At 36.3% G+C, this 20,900-nt stretch overlaps 1 protein-coding gene across 1 annotated transcript in view; it reads left to right on the plus strand.

Moving 5' to 3' along the window:
• Positions 1-20,235: 20,235 nt before the first annotated feature.
• LOC139708078 (paired box protein Pax-6-like) overlaps positions 20,236-20,900 on the plus strand; it is a 91,831-nt gene continuing 91,166 nt past the window's right edge. Inside the window, exon 1 of the mRNA XM_071620060.1 lies at positions 20,236-20,353. Within this exon, the coding sequence (XP_071476161.1) occupies positions 20,236-20,353 (118 nt within the window). The remainder of the gene's footprint in view (positions 20,354-20,900) is intronic.

Genomic DNA, 20,900 nt, shown 5'->3' on the forward strand with positions numbered 1-20,900 from the left:
TAATGTTATTGTGTTTAAGGTATACAATTTAAACCAACGAGCTTCCGACCTATGTACAGACAAAGAAAAGTTGGAGTATCAAACTTGGGCTAGTTGCACTTTACAAGGTCTTTGCTCCCGCGAGAGCATCGACCAGTCGCTAAAATTCGTTAACATCACCATATCTGCATTATTAATCCTCTTGCACCGCAAAGCCATGCCCCAGATAATTAGTCAAATATCCATTCATGTATAAACGCCTAGAGTCTAACATAAAGGGAGAAAGAAGAGAGAGAGGCGGGAGAGATGGATAGGGGAAGGGTATATAATTATGAAAATACATAGATTGATCAAAGGGAAGATATGGATTATATCTAGCTACATATACGAATATAATGTGCGAAGTGTCAATGAAAACAGCATAATAATCATCATCATGGCATTTCTTCAGGATGCGCAGATGAACCGTATCTCATTATATAGGAATACGGTTGCATTGAAAAGAAACCGGTGAATATTTCATGGCATCCTTCGGCGCAAAAGAATTGATTTTTAGCATAGTATTGGCATTGTTGTGAAGAGTCGAACAATTTGCTGGGGCTTGAAGGAATCGAATGGCAACGCACGCAAGGATCGGTCCGCTCTTGGACCATCCTCCTCGGTGTCCGTTTAAGCCAATTATTATTAAAGTATGTGAAAGACAACCATCTTTGCCTTCAAACGTATTACTAATGATAATGATAATAGTCATAATGATAGCGATAATAATGATAACGTTAATAGTCATAATGATAGCAATGATAATGATGATAATGGTTATTATAATCAATGATGAATAGTATGATAGCAAAACGATAATGACAATAATAATAACTACAACTTTGTATGATGTTTATCTTTCTACTGTAATGGTAATTGCAATGCATATTGTATCATTCTCATTATTATTACTGTTTATATCAGTCATAGTGACAATGATTGTAACATGAATGATAGTGCTGAAAGAGATAAGAAAAAAACTCTTTAGGTAGCAGTTGTATAACATGATAACACCGATTTTCTTGTATCTATAATAATTCGTCGTCCAGCTGACTTTGCGAGTCAACTTCTGACAATGTTGTATCTAATGTGCAATGATGACTGCATCTTAAATGATATTAAATTATATTGGAGTATGTCAGGCCTGTGAATATTCATTGGATTCCAATAATATCTGTATGTTAATCCATTGTGAGGGTGTAATATGTAATTGACCCGTTCCATACTTAATGTAGCAATATTAGTAGAACACATCATTGAAAGTTCGAGGAAAATCGGACAATCCGTTCAAAAGTTATGAATTTTTGAAGTTTTTGTGCAGTAACCGCTGGATGAGAAGACTACTGCAGTGTGTGAATAACTTAGATGTCACATGCGTACAACAATATAAAGAAAATATAAAGAGAATTTCACAAAATTTCATCTTATGAAAAAAGTTCACATTCCCCCGACTCGTTACCGACAAATGTTATGGGTAATATTATTCCCCCTGCCTTTAGAAAGAGCAAAGTCAAGTGCTCTTTTGTTATGTGAAAAAAAGTGAAAATATGTTGAATTTTCTTTATATTTTCTTTATACTGTTGTACGTATATGACTCACAAGCTGTAGTAGTCTCCTCATCCAGCGGTTCCAACACAAAAATTTTAAAAATTCATAACTTTTGCATCGATTGTCCAATTTTCCTCAAACTTTCACTGATGTGTTCTACTAACATTGTTGCATTCTCTCAATTAATTCCGAAATCCCCGTAGATTTGATATTGTGAAATTACTTCATTGTTCAAATTGTAAAAAAAAAAAAAAAAAAAAAATAGCCATAGTGTAACTTATCACATTTGTATATATTACGTTTGATGATATTGCTGAAAAAAAAAGGAATTGCAAGTGATGTGCCATACAGAGAATAAATCAAATCAAATCAAATCAAATGAAATCAAATCAAATCAAATCAAATCAAAGTCAATTTGAACACGATGCATAAAGAAATGCGACGCAACACGATGTATTGAAAGAATCATGAGAATATCGTGTTCATTTTTTACAAGTCTTATGTGCAAACTTTTGTAGAGTGCAAAATGTTCATTCAGCGATATTGTGTGTATGTGTGTGTGTGTGTGTGTGTGTGTGTGTGTGTGGATGTGTACTTTCATTCCCTAAGATATCGTGAATAAAAGAGTATAACATTCAATATCTTCAGAACGTTGTACAGAAAGAAAGCACAAAAAATATATAAATCTCTCTTTGTAGTTCATGAGATGTGTTATGAAGCTGATCAAACCCCCTCCTCCAATAGTGCACGTCACCCCAGAAATAGGTTATCTGACGCCTCAAACGCCCTTCTCCTTTTGTTTTGCTTTGGACTGTTACCTTCGGTGTAAAAGACCAGTGAAAAAGGCTCGTTTCCGGATCAACAATTTCTGTAAGAAATGCGAGGGGATAACAAGAGAAAAGAATGACGGCTTGAATGGACAGTTGGAAAGCAGGGGGAATTAAAAAAAAAGAAAAAAAAAAGAAAGAGAGAAAGAAGAAAGAAATGTGAGGTTACAACAAAATTATGTGTCGTACCCTGGCAAGGGCCTGCGCGTATAATCAATGCGCGATGTCAGAAGACGGAATTAAAATCGAATCCTCGCACAGCGGGGGTCGCGTTCAAATTGACAACGGGGGGAAAGAAGGAGGCGGGTAGCGCCGGGGAACGGCGAGCACAAGAACAGGAGGCATGTGGCTTGTGCGGTTTAAAGAAGCACAACTGGACTGCGCGTGTTTCACCCTCTTGCCCGTACCCCCTCTTTTCATCATCGTCACCTTACCACCCCCATTCCCAAAATTAAAAAGAACAAAATGAAAAAGAGATGATTTTTGGAACCGTGAAAAAAACCCGGAATCCCTCTATTTTCAATCTGTTTACCTTTCCTATATTTTAGTAAACTAGGTGCAAATTTGTTCAGCGTCTTGTGTTGTTACCTCTGGTACATGCATGAAGTTGGAAAAAACCCACAAAAACACAACAACAAACAAACAAACAAAAAACAAACGAACCCCCTTAAAGGGGATGGCTAGTAACCGATCAGTGGGAATCAGTGGGAATGCTGAGGGATGATTGTTCCAATCCTTGTGGGATTCATTTAAGAGTACATTATATATCTACTGTTGTGTGAAAATTATTTGCTTCAGAACGGTCTCCCGTCACTGACCAGGGACGCTTACCTGGAAACATTAAACTGCACATTACTTGAATATGAGACCATTCTGAAGCAAATTATTTTCACACAAGAATAGATATATAATGTACTCTTAAATGAATCCCACAAGGATTGGAACAATCATCCCTCAGCATTCCCACTGATTCCCACTGATCAGTTACTAGCCATCCCCTTTAAATACAAAAAAGAAAAAAAGCCTACCTCCGCCTTCCCTTGCCTTGTTAAAAAAAGATAAAATGTCAACTTTTGATACCGACAAACCAGTAAACCGAGCCCTCGTTTTTTACACTTCAGCCAAATTGAAATTAAAATTGAAATTGAAATTGATATTGAAATTGAAATGATAGCTGGCGGTGGATCCAGCAGAGTATTTCTCACAATCACTTCGCTCCTTAGTACCTGTTAAGTTCCATTACATCTTAGGTATAAACATGACTGAATGTTCTTTGATCTTTGCTTGAGAAAACCCACGTGCACACGCAATGGAATAAGAAGATTAATAGATAATTATGTATTAGAAGTTTTTTTAATTGCACTACTCACGCTTAATAATATCAAATTTTGTTGCCCAAAATTATTATCTCAATCGAGCATTCACAAAGCCTGGTATATGCGGAACATCCCAGAATGCTTGCCAGTGTGATCGGGGGATTTATACGTACTGTTAAAGGGATGTCACCTTGTTCTTTTTCTTTTATTGTCTTGGAGCAACTACCGTCAGTGTGTGTGTGCGTTGGTGTTGGAGGGTGGGGGTTATGTGTGTATTACGTGTCTCTGTGTGTGCAACACTTCATGTTCATTTACCTTACCAGTATCATTGCACTTTATTTTTTTTTTTAGGTATGAAAACTGCATATCGGTAATTTTTTTTTCTCTTCTTTGCTTTTTTGAAGAACCTGTTTGTTAGCTTGCTTTAAAGCTTTTGAAATATTGAGGTTTCTTATTTTTCAGCCAATTAACCTTACTTTGTGGTTTCCTCGGCGTTAATGTTTGCCACTTTTGAGCACTCTTACAGAGTGGATTTGGCGCAATATAGATTCATATTATCATTATTAATTTTTATTATTATCACCTCTTTGGAGAGTCCTGATGGTTCGTTGTCTTGTCCGTGGCTCTCCCTTGAAAACGAGGCAGCCACTTCGACATTATCACAAAACATGTTTGAAACGAAAGTACATGTATTAGATTTTGGAAAATAGGCAGAGATATAAACAGAAAGGTGACCGAATAGGTTACCCATGGCTTAAAGGAATGAATAGAAAAATTAAATGAAAAATACAACAACAAGAAAGAAGAAGGACATGTATGAACAAGTTCATACATTGAGGGTTTATTTTCACTAAAAATGTTCGGCGAGATTTTTGCAATACCCAATCACCCTGGGGATGATAATCTAATTTATCAAACAAAATTAGAAATATTCTACGTTCTTTTTTCCACTCTTTCTCTCTTTCTATCCTTCATACACACAGAAGCATACAGCGAACACATAGAAACCCACACACATTGTGTTCATACACACATCTTTCACCGAACGGGGCTTCGAAGGAGTATACCATGATGGAAAAAAGTGACCACGTTTGAAAATACTCTTCCGTAGCCCACCCCATCCCCATTCCCCCTCGCTTTCCTGTTTGAGTTCTGTCGACTCAATATCAAACACGGAAGATTGCCATGTCGCTGGATCGAGCCCATAGAGAAATGCCGGCAGTTGTCTCCCTGAACATTGACCGTATACGACATTATGTCATATCATAATACGCCCGAAGTCACTACTAAGCTCTGGGCGAACTCTTACCAGGCGACTCGACGCGAGTCTAGGGCATCCCCGAACGCTCTTGCGCGCTGGCCGAGGGCACTGCGATCCACGCCAAGCGCAGCGCGCAGATGATACGTCAATCATTAGGCTTCTGCAACAGCCTGAACATGGAGCGCCTTGGGCAAATGAAAATATTGGTAGTATGGCCGATATTTCGTGGTCATGTTGAGCTTTGTTTTTATAAAAACACAAATTCGACGTCATAACAAAGAAACGAGACAAATAGATGCTTAGCGTGAAAGAGGAGAGAGAGGGATAGAGAGATGTATGACAGAATGAAAGAGAAAAAAACGAAGTCACCATAGACTTCTGCGACCACCTATCTAACGTGTTGGAGATAGGAATTACTTGGAACCTCTATAACTTGCAGAAAACCTCCAAATTTGAACGACTTTGCCCAGAAGAGAATACAGCGAGCAAACAAACGTCAAACAAACAGTTGTGTATAGCGAACATGACATCAACCCATTTGTATAATCTATCCTGCGATTTTAGCATGAACTCTGCAGATGACTGAAAGAACAAGAAAAAAAAAAAAGGTTTGATCTTGCTTTTCTCAAACAGGTTCTTCCATACTCGGGCAGTTCTAGATTGTATCGGGGAGGCGGGCGCACTCATAACTGGGGGATGTTTTCTTGCTTTCGTTGCCGACCATTATCTCGATTAATATTGCACTAATTCTGGAAAACAAATGAATTTGCCGAAAAATTGGCGCGTACATTGTCAGCTGATTCGGGCGGCAAAGTGGAGAAGAGTAGAGTAGAGTAGAGAGAGAAGATGACCAATATATTATGTATATATATATATATATATATATATATATATATATATATATACATATATGTATTGTTTATGTTTAAATATATATATACATATATGTGCGTGTATACATATATATATATACGCACATTTAATTCTCTAAAGTCGAGGAGAGACACTGAGAGAGAAAGACGGAAAGAAAAAGAGAGACAGAAGGCGAAAAAGAGAAACATAATGTAAGAGATAAGGTGAAATGGAGGAAGGACATAATACAGAAGCTTGGTGAAAAGACTATAGGTGAAATCAATTACCTAATGAAATGTAATTCGAATTAATAATAAAGCGAGTGCCACAGAAATCATGTAAGACTCACGGGCAGCTTTGGGCGTTGCCGTTGACATCGGCTAAAATTGACCCAATTAAAAAAAAAAAAAAAAAAAGAAAGCACCCGTTAGATGATGATATAAATGAAACCGGTGAATTTTTCCTATATTTTTTTTTTTCCTGTGGTTCCCGGGCTATACATGTAGGGAGACAAAACTAAAGTTATCATGATCTCGTTGTTGTTCTTGTTTTATTTCTCTTTTGACGGCATCAACTCATAGATTTTTTTCTCCTCTCTTTCCCCCTTTCTGTCTGTGTCTTGCTCTCTCTTTTTTTTTTCTCTCTCTCTGACACACTTTACCAAGTACACACACACACACACACACACACCCCCCCCGAATATTTTTCCAACAGTTATACTCTCATCTTCTTCTTTTCTTTTTTGATGTCGTAAAAGAAAAACTTTCATCAAGACAACATTGGACATGGAAGTGCTAAAATGAGAAACTATAGAAGAATGTGATCATAAATAATTGAGAATTCACGCACAGTTTCTCAAAATAAAAGATGAATTTATAGATAGATAGATATGTACGTATGTATGTGAGTGTCTGTGTGTGTGTGTACCAAAAGGTGAACCTGTGCGCTATACAAATGACCACTATCATTGTTATTATTTAGCAAATACTTCCAAAGACCTCGTACCGTCCAATATTTGTCTATTTATCCCATTTTTGTAAGTTATTGGACATTCAAATAAATAGAATCAACTTAAATACTTTTTAAAATCTTTTTTAACTTTGATCATCTTTAATATGTTTGACATTGATATTCTAATATGATATAAGAATGATATTACGATAAAAGATAATATGATCATATACAACATTGTAATGCGATATAACATGATACAATGTAATATTATATAAAACAAAATATATAGTATAAACCATAATTAAGTGCAGCCTTCCTAAAGCTGACTTCGCTAGGTACCGAGGACAATGACCTTTTCCCTTCTATTCTTCTTGCCACTTTACTGTAGAAATGTTTCTAGAAGCCTCCCCTCCCAACCTGGGTCCACAAAGTGGGAAAATATTGTTTCACTTCGACTAAGCCTTTTAGCACAGACTGCGCGTTCATGAATAATCATAATGTCAACATAATGTCCATTTTAGACTGTCGGAAAAGTAAGATTCACTGACTGACATGGCATGTCACCTTTTTAACAATCTTTAAGTTGAAAACAAACGAATTGTGATTCTTTTTTTAAAGATGTGCGAAATATTTTCTGAAAATGTCATTACTCTTCAGGAAAAGAACGATATATTTCGAGCGTTGTGGCTTTACAGAGTCAACTAGTTTTTATTATAGGCTTACTTAGGATTAGTGCTATATATTTACTGATTTTATTCCACTTTCACGTGCACTTGAAATTAGCATTGAAATTCTGGCGGAGTTGGCAAAATATTTTGGTAATCTTTAAAAGAAGGTGAAAGCGTGATAATGGACATCTGTCCGAAATTGCTAAACAACACAAGAATGTCAACCTTTAAGAAAAGACTAAACAGGAAAAAAAAGTAACAGCAGAGGGAAAGAGAGGGATAAAGAGATGGGGGGGGGGGGGTAGGAAGATGGAGGAGGGGGCAAGAACCATATGGAAGTCATGAATGTTACCAGGATAAACCTAAACTGACAATGGGCTTGCACACTATACGCCTGGAGCAACAATGGGTCTCATTTAGAACCAGCGTCCCGAAGAAGGAGAGGAAGAAAAATAGGGTGGAAATGCTCATATATGCTCTCGAATTAGTTCGTTATCAAAATCGATTTCTCTGTGCGCTGCACTCTCTTGAATCCGTTGAAAGACAAGAGGTTGTCAGTCATTTTAAGATGCAGGAAAATCTGTCCCCCTCTTGTCTTGTGCGTTATTTCCCAATTCCCTCCCTCTCGCTCTAGCTAGCCGTACACGACACTGTTGTTATCTCCGTCTTGTTGCACACGTCCCCACCGGCACCGATTGTGCACGCGTCACCTCCCTCGCCCTCATCGCGCTTGCGCAACTGCGCGCGCATCGTTTCACACTCAAGGTCACAGGGACTGTACTTCGGCGCACTTCTGGCCAGGTCAAGGTTATTATGCGTGTGGTTTAAACAGCGAGGTGCTGTAGGGAAAAAAAAAATCCTATCTACTGGTATTGTGGAAGCCTCTTTAATTGAACTTTCATGCCGAAGTGTTGGCAATTTTTTAAAGCTCTTTACTAGCTAACCCAGGTTCACATTTATCATGGGTTCTCTATGAAAGGAAAAATTAGAATATTCCAAGCCCACACATTCAAAATTGCAATGCACTGTCCAAAGAAGCTACTCAACAAAGAATCTAGGGCACCATTAATGCCCCACTGATGTAGTTGAGTTTTGATTGAATCGATCATCTGCATTTCAGGATTTCATACTGACTAATCACTGTAAGTTCTGTAAATTTCAGCAACCTGCATTTCTTTTAGACCCCGGTCGTTTTGATTTATTGTGTGTATTTTTTTTTTCTTCTTCACCATCATTTTCTTCTTCTTTTTTTTCCCTCTCTCTCCCTCTCTTCCCCTGACTGCTTTACCCCCACTGCTTACTTTGGATTCTCCTAAAATCTGGTAGGGGAACAAAAAAAAACCAAAACAACAACAACAACAAACAAGCAAAAAAAAAACAAAACAAACTAGCAAAAAAAAACAACAAGAAACAAACAGAAACACGCAAACACAGATATAAAACAACAACAGCAAAACAAAAAAAAAAAAAAAAAAAAAAAACAACAACAACGCAAAAAGGTGAAGTCATGCACTTTTGAAAAACCAATAACTTAACCCTTTCTGCGCCTGAGACTTTGGACAGTTTGCACAATGCTATGGGTTTTCTGTGCGGATTGGCGCTCAAAGCCCACAAAGGCTTAAGTACAAAATGAAAATATTTTCCAGATGGCGCGCACACACGAAGTTTTCGGCCCTCTGTCGTCTTTCTTTGCTAGATGTTAATCGCTTATTAGTTTCAATTCAATATTTCTCTGTTTGCAAAAACCTTCTATCAGGTCCGTCTTACGCTGAATTAAACCATGGACTGTTGGATATGCGGAACGTGTGTTTATTTATTTATATTACATTACATCTGAAGAAAGATATATAATATAATGTTTCTGATAAATCTCATGTGTACGTCCAGGTATGTTATACTAGTAGTCGGTTCGTTCACCTCTCTTCCAAAGGAAAATCAAAGGTTGATACCGAACATAACCTAAAGAATCAGTAACTACTATTGGCTAGTAGAAGTTTGCTCAAGAAATAACGATACAATGCATACATAGATGGGGTTTTTTTTCATCTTCTTCGTGAATTTTCAGATGAAAAATATTGCATATTGCATTGCAAAACGACAAGAAGTATGAAGTCAACACACACACACACACACACACACTCACATACACACAAAGACCAAGATGCAGATATTACGTATAATTATGATAATGCTATATGCGTATGTATCCACAGGTTGAGTAATAATTAATCAGTTTTCCGTGAGTGCATGAAGGCTTCGCAGACTCCACGCATTAAAACATGTTGCCGTTGTCAACAGGTTAAAGTATTAGTGCAAATGATATGGATTCCCGTAGAAGAAAGCGTGATGAGCGGCCTTTAAACCACTTACAGGCCACATTAAGGCAGTAAAGGGCTAAGTGTTTCGTTTTCTTTCTTTTTTTTTTCTTTTCACAGTGCCGTCTTCGATTTAAGTTCGCTCTTGCATTTATCCCAGAAGAGGTCTACTTTTCCTCTCTGTGGTAATGATGCTGTTCAATTTGGAATACTTTTGTCGTGATGAAATCTGCGCGATCTTTATCAATTTGTTGTTGTTGTTGTTGTTGCTTAATCTCTATCAGGATTTCTTCCCTAAGTGGTAATAGCGGAGTATGCTCATTTTAACCGTAACTTTTCCATCCTATGAGCTTTGCAAAGATAATTATTCTCCCTTGTCTCAATTCATTCATGAAAACTACCACAATAAAATGCGTTCGAGGTTTGCCATTAACATGACCAGATGATGAGGCACAACTGTTTACCCACCAACTCCATCCCAGCCCTCCCCCTCCCCCTCCCCCCCAAAAAAAAGAAACCACACACACACACACAAACACGTACAAACAAGAAACAAACAACCACAAACCACAAACGAACAAACAAACAAACAAACAAACAGAAACAAAACAAGTGAGTTTAAGGAAAATAGAGAAAAAGAACAGACGCGAATTCAAGAATATTCCTTAACGATCTGAATGAAATAGCTATGTTCAACAAGTATAAAATGTATAGTGAGTGGCTTCCACCGCTTTTTTTGTTAGCGATGTTACCAGCTTGGTGTGATCATGGAGCTATATTCGTTTGTAGCTCCATGGTGTGATTAATAACATACATGTGTTTAACGTCAAATTCAATATTCATTTCTAAAAAAACTGTGATAAGTTCTCGAACTAATCCTTTTGACTTGATTTCATATACATTAAAGGGATCGTATAGTTTTGGTTGAGACCTAATGTCAGGTTTATAACATTTTTTGGTGAGATAATGAGAAACCTCTTGTGAAATATGAAAGAGCGTGTAATTCCACGAGGAATTTAATGTTTATTCGATGAAAATTGGTTTTGTAATGGGTGAGAGATCCAAAACAGAGCGATTCTAGTAAAGTGTGGGACCCACACTTTATCACGATCGCTTTGTTTTACTTTGTTTTTGAATGTTTCCGTCATTCCAAACCCGATTTTCATCGAATAAACTTTGAATTCCTCCTAAAATGGTATGCACTGTACTATTTCGTAAGTGTTTTCTTGGTATCTTGCAAAAAGTTAAAAGCCCAATTCTCATCTCCACCAATACTGTACTATCCCTTTAAGAGAGAGGGGAGCGAGGAAATATAGATGTGCTTTTTATTTTGTTGCTGTTGCTTCTTTTTTATACTGTTGAAAGTGAAGAATAATTGTTCAGGAATTTTTGGAACTTTCTACACTGGCAGAATTGTATAACCTCTCCATTTCTTAATGATTAAACGATGGGCTTTCTGAGCATTGTCTCGCGCTCATGACGAAAAAAAAAAAAAAAAAAAAAAAACCTTGCGTGCTCTCTTACACAAGTGAGAAGAAAAATTCCAAACTTTGGATCGAAAAGAGTAAAGCTCTTTTTGAATAGAGACTCATAGAGCAAATGCTAACATAGCCATTTCACACCCTCAATGCGTTTGTCATTAGCAGTTATTTCAAACATTCATAAAACCAACATTTAAAAACTATAATTGTCTTCCTTTCCTGTGTGCAGCTCTGCTTGGATGACAAAAGGAGGGAGGGACAGATACAAAATGAAATAATGTCAAGTTATTTATACCGTAATGTTCTATTCGTAATTTCGATGTGCGCAAGTGTATAACAATGCAATTAATTTAACAATGTTAATGACTAATGTCATTGGGGTCACATATTTGTTATAATGCTGAATGACACGCTCTACTGCCAATGTAAATTGTTTCCAAAGGAGGAAACAAAATCCAAAGCGCCCTCTTTTGGTGTTAAGATGTAGGAATACATTACATTAGGAGAGGGGTGGGGGGAGAAAGGAAGGTAGAGAACTTCCTCATGCAATGTCACGACACTGGCCGAACTGTCGGTGTTCTGAGGCGGAAACAGTACGAAAGGCCTTACGGTTGTTTTACCTCAAACAGACAGGTCGCACTGAAAGGCGATTTCCTCTCTTTCCTTCTCCGCGAATTATCTTCTGCGAGGCTCAGGAAATAAACAGCGACGCCTACAAGAAAGAAAAAAAAAGAGAGGAAGAAAGAAAGAAACAAGCGATGTAGAGGAGGAGAACATTTGAAGTTGAACTTTGCATGAGAGCTAAAAAGGATTGGAAGCTACTCCCGCGGTACCGTATGTAGGAAACCAAAACATTTGTATTCCCCCCCCCTTTTTTTTTCCTTGCGATGCATGTTTTCGTCCCAAGTGACTGCATAATATCATGGCTTTGCATTATTACTTAACAGGTCAAAAGACTAGCGAGTCATTCAACTCGCATTTATTTTCAACCCATAGCAGGCCAAAATGCACCAAGCTCCTGAATATTTCATGATTTGCATAAGGGTTGACAGTAGAGTAAAGTTCTTGGAAACTGTGTCTACCTTCTAAAGGAATTAATGCGATAGTAAAAGCAAACAAAGCAGTCTCTCATGGAGATAACAAGAAAAAAAGAAAACCAACAAAGAATTAAAAAATACAACTATCAAAGTGAAGATATTGAGTGATATTTGTTTTATAATTACAAACTCTCATCGTGAGAAAGACTCATTCCAAGTGTTAATGCAGAAGGAATGAAAGACGAGACTTTTTGCAATCTTTTTTCTACTATTCTTGACTTACCATGGCTTTTTGTTTCCTCCAAACTTTTAGCCGTCCAATTCCAACATTTCACAACCCAATAAACTGATATCTTCAACCAAGACCTCTAGGCTCCATGATTTACATTTCTCTCGTTTTCTCTCCTTTTCACCCATAGAAACAAATGTTGGAGTGACTGCCACTTTGTTTAAAATATGTTACACGTATACAGAATAAGTTCATTTATCATCTCCATGATATTCATTTTTTGATAATGTTCCATATTCAAAATTTGACCTTTGTTATTTAACTTTCCCCCCCCCAAAAAAAAAAAAAAAAATTGTTGCTTAATCGGAATTACAACTCAATAAAGTATTACTTCTTTTTTCTTTAAATCAAAAATGATATTTTGTAAATTCTAAATTCTTAAAATCTAAACCTTATCCGAACCCAATATACACTGCTTCAACCTCATTACATTCTTCTGGATCATTCCAGATTGATTTACCAATCTCACATTCATTACAAAATGTACAATGTCTTCTAATTTGTCTTTCATTAAAAACACTTTTTACGAAATGAACATTCATCATTACTGACTATTTTCATCAACAGTTCCTTGTTCAAAATAAAGATCCTATTTATACGATCTTATACTGAAAATATGTCAAACTGATATCTAGAAAAAACAAAATATCACAGTACGATATTTCTATTTTTGAAACCCCATTTCAAACATATAACATGAGGATATACATTTTGAAAGTTATCTTGTTCATTTTTCTTCTCTTGAAATGACCCTATTGAAATTCATACCATCTTATATACAAACTATTGTAAAAATCGAAAATAGGCAATTGATATTTTACTGGGGACACTCCCTTATTCTGTATCGAAAAATTTCTAAGAAATAAACATTTACACATTTATTTAGTCATTCTTTCATCTTTTTTTTTTCATTATATTGAACATAGGACAATGCTGAGAAGGGAAATATACGCAACTGATTTTTGCTCTTCTGTGAAGATTCTGTTCCTCAAATATATCTAAAGGGACATTCCAGACAATTTTCAAAATTTCACATCGTGGAGTTCATAAATCAACAGCTTCATGTATAGATTTGTGACATTTATTGTGGTCCTTGAGCAGAGAAATCAATCTTCTGAAACAAAACAGGGATGATGACATAGGAGCCTCACATATTTAAGAAATGTAGCAATGTAATATATACCATTACAATACCTGACAATACCAATACAATATATTACAATAATGCTTAACAAGTTCATCTGTATAGAATTTATGCATGCTTTTTTCTTTGGTGCTGCTTCCTTGAGCTCCTACTCATGCATTCTTAGAGTTAGGCTGCTATCTCATCATCCTTGTTCATTGTGCTTTGTTATGAATTTTGAAAACATTCTTATTCCTCATCTCAATCACTAAAATTCTGAAACTCTGTTCCAAGAATAATTGATTTATGCTTGTTCATATGTAAAAGTCTGAAAATCATCCGGAGGTCTCCTTTAAAAGCCAATTATACTGCGAATGACTTGTCTCATAGACAAATTACCAAAATTAAAGAAATGATGATAATGATAAAAAAAAAAACTAGGTAGAAAATAGATAGGTAGAAAAACAAAGTAAACCATTTTATTTAATTCATATGCTCGCCAGCCGGGATCTCGCTTGAAATCATTAGGAAGGTTATATTTGGGTTTTAAATTTAATGTCTTTCTTACGTATACATGTCAATAGCAGGTTGCATCTTTTGTTTCATTTCAAACATAGTTTATGGCTTTTTCCTTGTCACAGCGACACACAATCGCGACGTTGATAGTTCCTGTCTGAATATTGTCGTTGTCGTTGTTTAAATCATGTGAACTTTAAGGGCATATTCCAGATCCATGAGCAGACGGTATAGGCTGCTAATGCCAAAAAAGTGCAAGCGGGTCAGAAGAAGCATTATCATATCTTCATATCTAATAGTGGTGTCGTATTCCGTCGTAAAGACATTAAACTGTTATGTAACATACCATGTAAATAGCAGCCTTACTATTTTACGTCGCGTACTTGCCGTCAAAGTCGTGTGGAGGGTTTTATACTTTGTCAATTACTTACCCGCTTATTTCGCTCTTCCCCGAGTGTTCCAAACCGTTATACCTGCGCTCGGTTTGTCGAATTTCGCCGCAGCTATCGTGGGTGATTTTTCGATCATACGCAACGGCATCTCCAAAGGGGCTGGATGTATTTCTTTCTGTTGTGACAAAATGGCAGCTACACTGGACACATTTAATACCGGTAAGACCAATATATTCTGAATATCTCATTTGTTGATAATCTTTGAGTTGTAACTTTGCTTGCATGTAAAAAGATGCGCTGCTAGGGAAAAAAAAATGAGTATGTATGAAGCACTGTAAACGTGTTTGCCTCTTAATTCTGATGAAGTGAACAAAAGTTGTCCTCTGCATTTTTCTGTTTCTGGTCCTTGAGTTGAAGGTGGTCATGGTAGTCAATAACGCATGTTAACCATATCTGTGCTAATGAGTCAAATGTGCACGAATTTCAGACACATACCTATTGATAGGTAATTAATGTCGTTTTCCCCATGTGCTTTACCATGTCACGATGGTTTTTTTTTTTTTCCAGGGAAAACAACCGAAGTTTTGCTCTCTAAATATCCTTCAGAACACGGGATAAAATAGGGCGAGCGGATTAGTATTACAATTTACAACCACCAATGGAACATTGGACGTGGTACATGATAAACTGAAATATTAACAAAATTTGCACTCCTGATGTCCAAGTTGAAGGTTATGTGTTAACCATAAGATAAAAAATTTAAAAAAAAAGTGTTTTGAGGAATCGTTGGAGATTGAATAATATCTTTGGGGATTGGAGATGTAAACGTTCACAACATCGCGATATACGTGTATTTCGAACTCCTGTACATGTAATTTCAACAGCTTAAACGTTGTCCTGTGTAGGTACTTACATAATCGTAATAATGATAATAATAATAATAATAATATATATATATATATATATATATATACCTATTTGTACTTCGTTAACAAAATCCAGGTAGGCACTGAAAAGTGACGATTGCACTAAACCAATATACTGTATATATATATATATATATATATATATATATATATATATTTAATTCATTTATATACTTAGGTATATACATATGTGTATGCACATTTATTCATATACTTATATAATAGGTGTATAATGTTTATCATTAATTTATACCACTATGTATCTCACAACATGATTTTTGAGCCCTGACAAAAGAACTTCAGTTTTCAATGTAAAAATGCAATTCAATCTTCATCTAGTAAGAAACCTTTGAATCCCAATTCTATAATATTGGGAGGTAAAAATCAAAGAAACAATAGAGTAATCTCACGATATAGTATATAAGAATTAATAAAAAAGACAAAATTAATGATAAAATCATAATCTACACGCCATATATATACAACAGTCACGTGGCAAAGATGAAACCACGAACTGAATCTTGACTTATTGGGAAAGCCACTGCACAGACGGACTTATGACATGTAATGTACTTATCATATTATGTGAGACATATGCTATAGATCTATGTGAGAAATATGAAAATAATTTGAAATGAGATATTGAGCATCTATTCTTAGCATTTTACGATCTTTTCAAAAGCAGCGAAAATTGTTTTGTGCATATATCAAAACCGTCAGTGAATGTTCCAGAAAGTTCAACAGCTTAGCGCGCCCCTTTGTTCAAGAGAGTTTTTTCTGTGTCACCCCCAAATGTTGAAAGGTTATAACATTATTATGCAAAATATTGTTTGAAAGAAAAGCACTTTAAAAAGCGGCGTCATCTATGGCTAGATATATTTTTAAATCAAGCATTGACATTGCAATACAAACTTGTCAGGATCGAGCGCGGATACTGAAGTACGTAAACACGATGACGTAAATGTTGCAGTTAGATATGTAGATCTTCGGTCTATGCACAAGTTGACGTTGATAAAGTTGACACTGATAATGTTGATATGATAAAGTGTTACATAAGTGTTTGCATTAAGAACATTAAAGCTTCCAACCAAAACAACAACACTAACGAAATTAAGTCGGTCAAAGATCTGACAAAATAGAAAAGAGTATCACTTGTCAGTCACACTCACTTATACTGATTCGATTATTGAAGACGTGGGTATAATAAGCTTATGGTATAAAGGCAGCTTTAAAATGTTTTGAATTTAAAAAATCCTTAACGAGTGTTCCAGAAAGTTCAACAGCCTAACTCTGTTACAATCTGTGGAGTTTTTTGTTGTTGTTGTTTCTGGGTTAGCACCAAATGTTGAAAGACTGTAACATTACTATTCAATGTCATTTTTTTTTAGTGTAAGAAGGAGCACTTTAAAAACGAGGGTCATTTATGGCTGAACAGAATATATTTGAATCCTCAAACTGACGATGTAATACATATTCTCGTGAGAAATGCATACGTAAACAAGGTGACGTAAATGATATGGGCGGGGGACTCTGGTCCGTGTAAAGGTTGACATTAATCAAGTGTTATGTAAGTGTTTGCATAAAGAACATTAAAGGCTTCCAACCAAAACAACAACACTAGAAAAATTAAGTCGGTAAAATATCTGACAAAATTAGAAAAAAAAAAATTAAAGGCATAATTTACTATATACAGATGAAACAAAAATCCAGCATTAATGCTGTAATTATTTTTTTCTAAAATGTGAGTTAGGGACAGAAACAACCACAGTAAAGATTTGAATCCACAATGTGACCATGCATCACAAAACAAACAAAAAGTCGTACCCCTTGATTTTATGTGAGGACTCAAAAAAGATGAAATGGGTCAACCGAGTTTATCTTGAGTTTTCCATATTTTCTGAAAGAGCTATCCTTCTTCTACATTATTCTTTAGTTTGGGATCATAACATGAATGAGGAAGTGTGTTTTCAGCAGTTTTTCTACAACTTTTTTTGGGAGGAGAGTAGGATGATCAGGTATGTCTTAGAGGCCCCTTGTCATTTCTTGAAATCCTTTGCACACTCTTCACTTTCAAGTCTAATAACTTTTGAAAGGATAACGCTAACTAAAATTCCATGTCTGGTGACTTTTCATGCTTTTTGTTGGTGTTGTGACGCAGGGTCAGATAAGTATTTTGAAATACACAAGATGTGAACAATAGTTACAATAAAAATGTTTCCCGACTAACTGGTCTACAGTTATGGTTCAATGGGGAAAAATTCTGGTGTTTATTGTGACAATTTTGACTAGTAGGGTGTTTTGTGATATAACAGACCTATACATATGCATCAAATGTAATATCTTGAAAATTTTTAAATCACTGCTCCTAAAAGTAAACAGGACCTTTGACAAGTAAAACGTGTTATATCAGTCACACTCACTTATACCGATTAGATCAGTAAAAAGGTGAATATAATAAGCTTGTAATATAAGGACAGCTTTAAAATGTTACTGTTCATTGAAATTTTCATCGAGTTTGCGAGAAATTTCAACAGCTGAGCGCTTTTACTTTTGGTAGAGTTTCTCTGGGTTTAGACGTTGAGAGGTTACAATGTTATTATTGTTATTTTTCAAATGGTACATTTAAAAAGCAGCGTCATTTATGACTGAACATATTTTTGTGTCAAAACATTGACATTGTTTTACTCAGTACATGCCTATTTGTGAGAAGCGCAAAAAGAAATACGTAAACAAGATCTAAACATGATCTACAGGGGCGGATGTAGCTTTTTATAAAGGGGGGGGGGATGGTGTGGGAGGGGGGTGTCCCCCCTCCCACAGTAGGGAGAATTTTTGAAAATCTGTGTGTGAAAATGGCGTTTTCTTGCATCTAAAGCACCACTATTTTTGGTATAGAGGTCATTGCCAAAATAAAAATTACAAGTTAAAAAAAAAGATAAGATAAAAAGAAATGGTCCCCGGATTTTTTTTTTTTTTTTTTTTTTTGGGGGGGGGGGGGGTTGCAACCCCCCAACCCCCCTCTAGATCCGCTTCTGATCTAATTGATGTATTGTCAAATATAAGGAACTCTAGTCTGTGCACAGTTTGACACTGATAAAGAACATAAATAGCTTCTATCCGAAGATATACAAAACAACAAGTATAACACAGATATCTGTCAAATATCTGACAAAATAAACACATGCTTCACATGTAATCATGAAATATGTCATATTAACCACAACCACTAACATGACTTAGACTAATTCGATGAGGGAAGAAAATAATGTAGTTTTGTAAATAACTTAGCAACTTTTTATTTCAAGAATAATTTCATGGAAAAGTTTAGTTTTTTTTTGTTGTTGTGGTAAATTTCCCTCTTTCTCTCTCTTTCAAAAATAATATATACAGATTATATATATATATATATATATAGAGAGAGAGAGAGAGAGAGAGAGAGTCAGAGAGAAAGAGAGAGAGAGAGAGAGAGAGTCAGAGAGAAAGGGAGAGAGAGAAAAGAGTAATCACGTCATTCAGCTAGATCTTTGGGCCTGGATCTTTGCAATATGTGTTGACGGTCAAACATTCAACTTTCTTGTTTTTAGCCCATGTGAATGATTTTTTTTAATCTGTCTTGCAATTTGTTTGATTTGTTTAGTTATACAATAATGTGAGATGGTGTTAATAACGTAAATGTATTACATACTCTCTTGTCAAGGTAATAGTAATGTAACACTTTACATCCCAATCTAAAGTGCAATTAGAATTTATATGATATATATAATTAAATTATAATATATCATAATTGTGTATACGTCATGTATATATATAATTATATATATATATATATATATATATATACGTATACATATATACATACATATGTATTTTATCTCTAAAATATACATTTGAAGGTGGAAAATTGACCAAAGCACCTACTCTTTGACACGGGTTGGCGCCATCACGCATGCGTCGTGGGAACTTAACATTGCTTCTCACAAGTGCTTTTGATTTTTCCCCTCCGTCATAACTCTGCATGGTGTATAAAATGCCATTATGTCAGTGATATTGTCGGCAATGCACTTTTTTTCGTACGACTGAGCTACGAGAGATAGTGTGTTCACTTCAATGGCAGATGAGAACGTTTGTGTGTGCGTGTGAGTGAGTGTGTGTGTGTGTGTGTGTTTGTGTGTGTCGAGTTAAGGCAGGGAGTGGCGTACCCTGCATGAGGAGACTTAGGTTGGATGGGCCACTTACCAGCGAGGTTGGGCGAGTTCCTTCAATGGTCGCTGGCATAAAAGTGTGAGATCGTCCAGCGAAGCGAACCAGTCCACACGGCGTGTACTAATCGCACTCCTTTCATCTGTCGTGTTTCATTTCTGGCGAGGTTCCTCGTTCTCTTCACGCGTTTCCAACGCCAGAGAAGCCCGGGGCTAGACATAGTCTCAACAGCCCCGCTGCAATTTGGCTCGTTCTCATCCCGGCGCGAGGACCACTGCAAAGGTGTCTTTTATGCCTGTTAGTTTCCGCTTAAGCCGGTCATTTTTTGCCGTTGTGAGGCATGATAGTGACTCTCAATTGTGTGGGTCTCACATGAAAGAAAGAAAAAGCTGCCAGTGTGGATAAAAACAAATTTGTTGGACAGTACGACCGCTTTTCCCCTTCTGAAAGCACTACAAGTTCAACGAGCATATAGCTATAATAACGTCAACAAAATAAGTCCGGAAAAAAAAATGTCGCAGCACGGTTTAGCCGACCCAACACAAGCGTCAAACATACCAGGTGGTAATAATCAGCAACAAATGGATCAGAATGGTGGAAACAAACCGAAGAAGAGCAGCAGGTCGAGAGGTAAGCAATAACCAACTGCTAGAGTGATTAGAAATTCGTGCTTCATTAGCAATTATTAATGCACATTTAATCATTGTTCCCTCGTTTTACGCCTTGCCCTCATAATATCTTCCAAGGAGAAGGTGTAACCCGAGCTGCTCAATGAAGGGGGAATCAACACATGCTTGTTTTTGTTATTATTATTTTCTTTTTTTCTTCTTCCGGCTTCCACTAATTTACAAACGCATATTCTTGAGTATTCGATGGAACGTGAAGAAATGGTCAAGAGGAGTAAATGCACCGAGATTGAATATCTTTGAAAAAAAAAATCTTCCGGAAGGCTGAGTAGGGGTGAATGTCAAGCGAACATTGCTCAGCGGGAACCTGGAATGAAAGGAAGGCCCTCGTATCGGCGAGGTTTTCCCCACACATGACATGGCAAGGTCACCTTACGTGGTGGGTGTACCGTGATCTTTAAATGACTGAATGACTTCACATCACCGCCTCATCACATATAATACTCGGTTCATTTTTTTATTTCCTTTCTCTGTTTTTTATTTTCTTTATT

The sequence above is a fragment of the Diadema antillarum genome, unplaced genomic scaffold (assembly GCF_040938485.1).
Source record: "Diadema antillarum isolate AM-2024a unplaced genomic scaffold, OU_Dant_1.0 seq00001299_RagTag, whole genome shotgun sequence".
NCBI lineage: Eukaryota > Metazoa > Echinodermata > Echinoidea > Diadematoida > Diadematidae > Diadema > Diadema antillarum.